Here is a 7,715-nt window from a genome sequence, read left to right on the forward strand (position 1 = left end):
TGTCCCTGCAGGTTTTAGATGTGTCCTCGAACCAACACAGCTGATTTAAATGGCTAAATTATCTCCTCAACATGTCCCGAAGTTCTCCAGAGGCCTGGTAACGAACTAATCATGTGATTCAGGTGTGCTGACCCAAGGTGAGATCTAAAACCTGCAGGGACACCGGCCCTCGTGGGCTGAGATTGTTCACAGCCCATGAACTGTCTGTATGCTGCTGTGCTTGGCGATTTAGGGCCCAAACATCTTTCTTTTCACTCTGTTTAAACTTGAAGTACTGTTTTAACTTCCTGACCTTCTGACTCTTAATCTGGCTGCCACGGCTCCCTGCAGCTGCCAGATTGCTTGCTTCCTGCTCAGAGATGTGGGAGAACACACACAAAAACCCACCTGTCCTTATCAGCTGTTTGTGTCTTTGCTAGGTCAGCTGTCAGCACAGTGTAAGATGTTGAGATCACTGGGCAGAGTGTGCTAACTGTTTTGCTGACATGTAATATGCTCTCTGGAGGTTGGTGCTTGTTAGTGTTGTACTGCGAGGTGTGTATGTGTGTGGGGGATGGTGAATGAACTACCACTGTTGGTAATAATCTCCTGTGCTTGTTTTGCAGATAAATATGCTGAGTTTGACCTGAACGACCAAGGAGAGATTGGTGAGTAAAAAAAACAACCCAGATAACAACTGTCGCTCAAGCCCATGTTGACATGAGACAACAGTAATTAATACTGTGTGTGTGTTGTCTGCCCCCAGTGGGCGCAGGATTTAAACAGGCTCATGTTACTTTGCTGTGTGCTGCATGGGAAGTGAGACTGTTCTGTCCATTGTTGTGGAAGGTTTTGAAACAGGTGTGGGGCCAACTGTAGTGTCAGGATCTGTTTGCGGTTCCTAAAACAAGCTCCTGTATGTCCTATAAAACTTCCCCAGTCAGCAAAATATCTCTGAATATTAGCCCCTATTCAGTTTTCTGGTCTCTGCACAATTAATATTGGTTTTCCATAATTTTGCACAGATATCTTTGTGATTCAGAAGCACTTTTACCAAATCATTACAATGTATTTTAAACTCATTCCAGCTGAAATAAATGGTATTTCTGTCAGAAGCAGACATTATAAAACTGTTAGACAGAAACGATCTCTGTGTGATAAATGCTTGAAACTTTCTGTGTAAATTTAGTCAAGTCTATTGTAGGTGTGGATGTAATTTAGCGTTTTTGAAAGTTTTTTTTCTTTTCTTCATATTATTGTGGAAAAGAAAGACTTGTACATAAATAGGAAAGCAATTCACCTTTTTCTGCTAATCGTGGATCCATTTGTCAACTCCACTTTGTCTCAGATCTGATGGGTCTCAAGCGGATGATGGAGAAACTGGGAGTGCCCAAGACCCACTTGGAGTTGAAAAAAATGATCGTGGAGGTGACAGGCGGCAGCAGCAACACCATTAACTACAGGGACTTTGTCAAGATGATGCTTGGCAAGCGCTCAGCTGTGCTCAAATTGTAAGTAAACCCCCTTTTAGTGTGTGTGCATGTGTGTTTGGGGTTGTTTTTGTTTTTAACAGTGATATTTTGTTTAATGTACGACTGTGTGCTGGTTCATTGCTTGTGTTCACATGTCTAATAGGGAGGATATGAACTGTGTGCTGTGTCAGCCAATTGCTTCCTTAAACAGCAGGGGGTTCAGGGATGACAAGGGATGATGTCACAGCCCACATGCTGCATTGGCTGCTAATCAGCATGATAACAAAACCCATCTCAGTAGCCTATCCATAGTCAGCTCATCCCTCTCTGTAGTGGGGATCCTAATCTTAGGGTACTGAGAATAGGCTGATTAACCACTTATGGTTGCATAGGCCTGACAAAGCCACCAAAATTTACCATACTGTGTCATTAAAATGTACCCTTTACAATAGAAATGGTGTCTATAGAATATGTAATAACTTTTTCATGCTCCCCAGGGGATAAAGTGGTGCACCTGTTTTTAAATGTGTTAATGTAGCCAGTGTAAGCCTTTTAAAGCAGCCTTGCACTAGGTCAACCTACAGGAGCTAGAGCCTGTAATGGCTGCTGCGTGTCAGCTCTGCTGGACTAAGCTGGCTGGACCCTTTAGCAGACAAATCTTATAATCCTGAAAAACAGCAAGCAGAGAAAATGCATAGCATTTCCTCCTCACTTTTGAACAACACTCAAATGTTGTTCAAAAGCGTATCCCATAATCCCACAGCTGCTATTTATAAACATTTAAATCCCTTCCTGCTTCTCTTGTCTGCTTGCTGATATTCTAGTAACACTGTTGTTGCATCCAGAAATAACATTTATCATTATCAGTATTTGGCTACACTTTCTAATATATGTAATACATGCATATCATGCAATAATTATCTGTATGGTTAACTACTAACTAGGGGTGCAACAATACTCGTATCGATATTGAACTGTTCGATATATCGGTTCCGTACGCATATGTATCGAACAATACAAAATGTTTTATTTTATCAACTTTTCTTCTGACGATGCTGTCTGTGTTGAGCGCTCAGTGGATCTGCGTTTGACTACTCCGCCTAGGCTCCACTGTCGAGTGCAGATCCACTGCGCACAGCGCAAGCTAGCAAGACAGAAGCTAAGCTCGTTGCAACATGGCAACTTCCTCAACGCTACCCGAGATTGAGCCTCCCCCACCCTCGTTCAGATCTGGCGTTTGGAACTATCTTGGTTTTCATGTGAAGCATGACCCTGAAGGTAAGCGCGTCATGGACAAAAGTAAAACAGTATGTCGGATGTGCCACGCAATGCTCAATTGGTGGGAACTAGTGCGTTAGCGCAGTTAGCTTGTTAAGGTGTTGATGCCGCCCAGCCCCACGCACGGGGCGGAGATTTGCCGCGTTATGGCGTTAATGTCATTTTAACAAAATTAATGCTGACAGCACTAGTGGGAACACAACGAATATGACTGCACATTTACGCTGACATCATCCTAGTGCAAAGACAAGTGGAAGCACACAAAACAACAAACTTCACCCGAGTCATTTAGACAGCTGTTGGCACACAATTCTCCTTATGGGACCTGATGTTTAATATGCTGCTGAGACTATACCTCAGAAGGAGCGTATAGTATAGCTTTTATTTCATGTGGGTTTTTTGTTTTTTTGGGGGGGGGGTCTCGAGAGGATATGAGAGGGAGAAGCTGAGGCCACGGAACAGCTTTAGACTGATGTTATTCAAAGCATTTGGCAGGACAATAATTGATTTTGGTTGTAATTAGAGGGCAATGAATGACACCAAGCTCCGCAACTGGGCTAAGTTAGTGTTAGTGCAGTGCACAAGTACAAAAGAAGACACAGTCATAATTTGTTAGACCAAGATTTTGATTGACAAATGAGCCGTGTAGGGATTTGTTAAAGGTCTTGCAGGAGAGCAGCAAAGGAAACCTTGCTCTTTGAAGAGATAAGTGTAATGGAGTCTTTATCAGATAATAAAGTCACACTGATTAAACAACACACATAGATGCCATAACATTAAACAGTCTGTTCAATGTTATTGCAGCTGGTCTGGCTGCACACGCATCAAAGTCCACGTGAGTCGCTCCCTTTAAAACTATTGGCCATCTGCTATTAAGATGCCAGAATTCCCACCTCAACCCCTTTTTAAAATATGCTTGCACTTTGGGTAAAATACAGATGTGTGCTCATCTCTGTAAAAATCACAAATCCTTATGTTGACAGAACATGGTCACAATGGTCATGAAAACTCTTCAGTTCAAACATTACATTGATGAATATTAGTGGTGACGGGTAGAATGGCAGACAAGTCCTAAGTGTGAAGAAAAATGAGTGAGAGTAGTGGTCAGAGGAATGTGCCAGAGTTTGAGTTGCTGAGTGCCTGTTTCATCACTGGGATCATTACTCCTTATGAGCTTACTGGAGCTTTGCAGAGTTTTCCAAAAAAGGAAGTTAAAGGCAGGCATTTGCTCTGAATAGCTCTTGTCAGATCACTCACTGTGCTGTGTCCAGTCTGAACCACTGTTGCCCTCAGTCATTTTGTGGTTTCCTTTCATTCCATTCCTTTCACTTATTGCTCAGCTGCTTCTTGCCTGACTGCTACATCCTGTGTCTACTGTCAGTCTTTTAAATTTACATCTAAATTAATATTTTACAGTCTTTATGCCTCTCTCCGTGGTGCTGAAGGGAACATGCCAAGGCACTTTATTAGGATCTTGCTAGTACTGTTTTGCCTTGAGAATTGTCCTAATTCTCCATTTCACAGATTCAGCAAGGTGCAGAATAATTCCTGAGATTTAGCTCCATATTGACATGATAGCATCACATAGTTGTGGCAGATTTGCCAGTTGCACATCTTTGGTGTGACTCTTATTTTACTACATTCCAATGCTCTATTAGATTGAGATCTGGTGATTTTGGTGGTCACATTGAACTTGCTGTCATGTTCAAAAACCCAGTTTAATATGATTTGAGCTTTGACATGACAGATTATCTTGTCTTCTGAAGATATGTGGTCATAAAGGGATGGAGTTGGTCAGCAACAATACTGTGGTGTTTTAAAAGATGCTCAGGTGGTGCTAATTGGTCCAAAGGTTGTGATGAACACGTTTCCCACACCTTTACACCACTAGCCTAAACTGTTGATACAGGGTAGAGCTATGCTTTTACGGGCAAATGTTGCAGAAACCAACAGACCAGGCAGCATTTATCCAAACTTCTGTCCGGTTTTGGTGAGTCTGTGTCAATTGTTGCCTCATTTTCCAGTTCTTAGCTGACAGGAGTGGTCTTCTGATGCTGTAGCACAGCTGGTTCAAGGTTTGCCCTGTTGTGCATTCAGGGATGTTCTTTATTATTCTTTGTTAAAGTGGTTATTCATGTTGCTCTGGGCTTCCTATCAGCTTAAAGCAATCTGGCCATATTCCTCTTATATTAACAACAGATTTTCATCAACATTTATTGGATATTTTCTTTCAGACCATTCTTTGTAAATCCTACAACTGGTTGTGTGGGAAAATCCCAGTAGATCAGCCTTTAAAAGTGAAATACCCAGACCAGCAACAACCTGTCATGTTCACACTCTCCTAAATCACCTTTGTTCCCCTTCTGAGGCTGGGTTTGAACTTCAGATAGCCATGTTCATCATATTTACATGCGTAATTGCATTGAGCTGCAATTACGCATGGTGACAATGATGTAAATACTGCTCTGCTGGTCCTGTGATGGACCTATAGAGGGTGCAACTTCCCTGCTGGGATACGCTCAAATTAACATTAAATGGAGATCTTGTGTTAACTGCCCATGACTCATCTCTCTCCACAGAGTTTTGGTTTTTGAAGACAAAGCCAATGGCTCTCCCTGCAAGCCGGCCGGACCCCCTCCAAAGCGGGACATCGCTAGCCTTCCTTAAGTGTCAGGCCTCCATGCTGCTAAAGGAGCTGAGGGACCATCAAATAGCTATGTGGAATAATGTGGAGTGTCGTGTTCATGTGGGACCAGTGATCAAGAACGTCATTTTGTGAATATATGATGTGTGTGAGTTTTCTGTTTGAAAGACTGAGCCCAAAACTCACTAAAATTGTTTGACTGTGAATATTTTATTCCTCTTTTTTCCCTCCTTTAATTAAAATGTAGCAGTGATAATAGTAACTTGTAATCAGCTTGATAAATTACATTTTGTAGTGTGTTTCATGGTTGCATTTTAAGGGAAGACTTAAAATTCTCCAGAGGTCTCTTTTGCTTCCACGGTCTGTTTCTTTTTTTTCTTTTTGACACATTGATTTTAATGATTTAGAGCACTATGCTTTTGGAAAAGCACAAGGAAAATGAACAGTTTATTCCAACACATTTTTGCACTCTTCTTAGCACTCTTTCATGCATTCCTGCCAGGCTTATCTTGGTCAACCTCTTCGCTTCAGATCAGATGCCAGAGATTTCAAGCCCTACCCACTTCCTCTGGGTCTAAAGCCCCTTTTGAGTCAAAGTACTGATCTGGAATGAGTAACCAAGTTATCATTCCCACTTTATGATATATTAAAAAAAAAAAACACACTGGTGTACATGTGTGTACTTGCTGTACTTTGTGAGTCACAATGTTAGTAAAAGGATAAGGCATGTTGTTGACTTTCAGTGTCCTTGTGTGGCTTGAAAAGCAGTAAATATGACTCTATTTAGAACCGCTAGTCTAAGTTTGACATACAGGCACGCAAGCAGAACAGATGTACATATTATACTACACATCGTACAATCATATTATTTCCAAGTGCCTCAAAATGCAGATACTGTAGAGCTTACACAGTTTGGAGGAGGGAGTGCACACTAGTGTTCAGTTCAAGCAGTCCTTTTAGTGTATGAATTCAAGAAAACCGTGAGATGCTATCATTTAGTGTTTGGTGAGAGTTTTAATGATGTTTGTTGAAGTGTCTGATGTAGTTTTTGTTACTGGTTTCCACAATATTCTGAGTGAGTGAGGTTCACATATGGTGGATTTATTTTTTCTGTTTTTTTTTTCTTCCCCCTTTTCTAACCATTATTTTGTATGCCACTGAAAAAATGTAACCTGATATTGGGTTATTTGTCTTTGTCGAATTGTCTTCCTCATATTGTTCCATAAGCCAGCCATTTATCTCTAACATGGTTTCTTCTCCTACATGTTAAGTAATTTATGACTGTGTTTGTCTCCCCAGTATAAATGTTCTTTTAACAAACAGTATTTACTGTGAAATTGGTACTTTGACACATAACATGTTTTAACACCATTATGATACTTTGTCTTTCGTCTGGTGGTTATTTTACATATTTAGTGTTGTTAAGATACACGTTGTTTTGCCGACGCCAAAGCAATTAAAAGTCTTCTTACACTGGGCACAAGTGTTGAGTTGTTCACTGTGGAAAAACTTGTCTTAAACTGGTAAGATTTTAGGGTTAGCAAGTTTCAGATGGTTAGTTTTGTAAGTATTTGAACAGTGATATAGTTTTTGTAACTTGGCCTTTGTACAGGAGCCCAGTGGATTTTTAAATCAAAGGAAGTGATTTAAGTGCTGACTTCTTGCTTTAATAAAAATGGTTCAAAAGTATTGCATTAACCACTTTTACATCTGAATCATAGCACATCATTTGTCAGAAAGTGGAGGCACATTATGCATGTATGGCTGTAGGTGTAACTAGAGTTTCCTGATGATGTGAATGCTGATAAAACCAGCAAGATGAAACCTGAAGTGTATCGGGCTATAACACCTGCTCAGATTCAGCCAAATGTTGCGAAGCAGATCAGAAAGCAACGCTTGTTTCTCATCACCAAGAAATTAGATATTCAGGGGTCAAGTCAGCCCAACATATGCTTGCTTTTCATTTACTGAAATAAAACGGAAGGCAGAGGAGACCCCCAAAGGAGCAGAAACTGAAGGTGTAACATATCAAGAGAGGAAGCCATCATTTAAGTATGTCAGTGGTTTCAAGGCCATAAGCAATAATTGACTGCAAAAGTGAGTCAGGTAGAGGCCCTGGTAGTACTTTCTCCAGCTATTAAGGTTTGGCTTTTGGGACACGTCTTCTGAATCTGAGCTAGTTGAGGTCGAGAGACACCTAGTCGCCTCACCTCAATGCATGGCTTGGATTCTCATGGAGAGAGGCTGGACTCCAACCTGGAGTTGCCCTCAGTGAGAGGCGGCGGGCAGGGGAAGGTGTCCGTGTATCCTTTTGGCTTGCTGCCTGTAAGTTGAAGCCTGGC

At 41.3% G+C, this 7,715-nt stretch overlaps 1 protein-coding gene across 1 annotated transcript; it reads left to right on the forward strand.

Moving 5' to 3' along the window:
* The first annotated feature begins 477 nt into the window (after positions 1-477).
* aif1l (allograft inflammatory factor 1-like) lies at positions 478-6,851 on the forward strand. The gene is made up of 4 exons (XM_005720220.2): positions 478-505; positions 606-647; positions 1,328-1,490; positions 5,309-6,851. The coding sequence occupies exons 1-4, from the start codon at positions 493-495 to the stop codon at positions 5,394-5,396; spliced, it is 306 nt and encodes a 101-aa protein (XP_005720277.1). The 5' UTR covers positions 478-492; the 3' UTR covers positions 5,397-6,851.
* The last annotated feature ends 864 nt before the right edge of the window (positions 6,852-7,715 follow it).

This window comes from Pundamilia nyererei, unplaced genomic scaffold, assembly GCF_000239375.1.
Source record: "Pundamilia nyererei isolate P.nyererei 1_Seehausen unplaced genomic scaffold, PunNye1.0 scaffold00002, whole genome shotgun sequence".
NCBI lineage: Eukaryota > Metazoa > Chordata > Actinopteri > Cichliformes > Cichlidae > Pundamilia > Pundamilia nyererei.

Bases quoted from the DNA above. Each gene is read 5' to 3' on its own strand.
- aif1l (XM_005720220.2), top strand. The intron at 648-1,327 runs GTGAGTAAAAAA...ACTTTGTCTCAG, and splicing joins GAACGACCAAGGAGAGATTG to ATCTGATGGGTCTCAAGCGG. The intron at 1,491-5,308 runs GTAAGTAAACCC...CTCTCTCCACAG, and splicing joins CGCTCAGCTGTGCTCAAATT to AGTTTTGGTTTTTGAAGACA.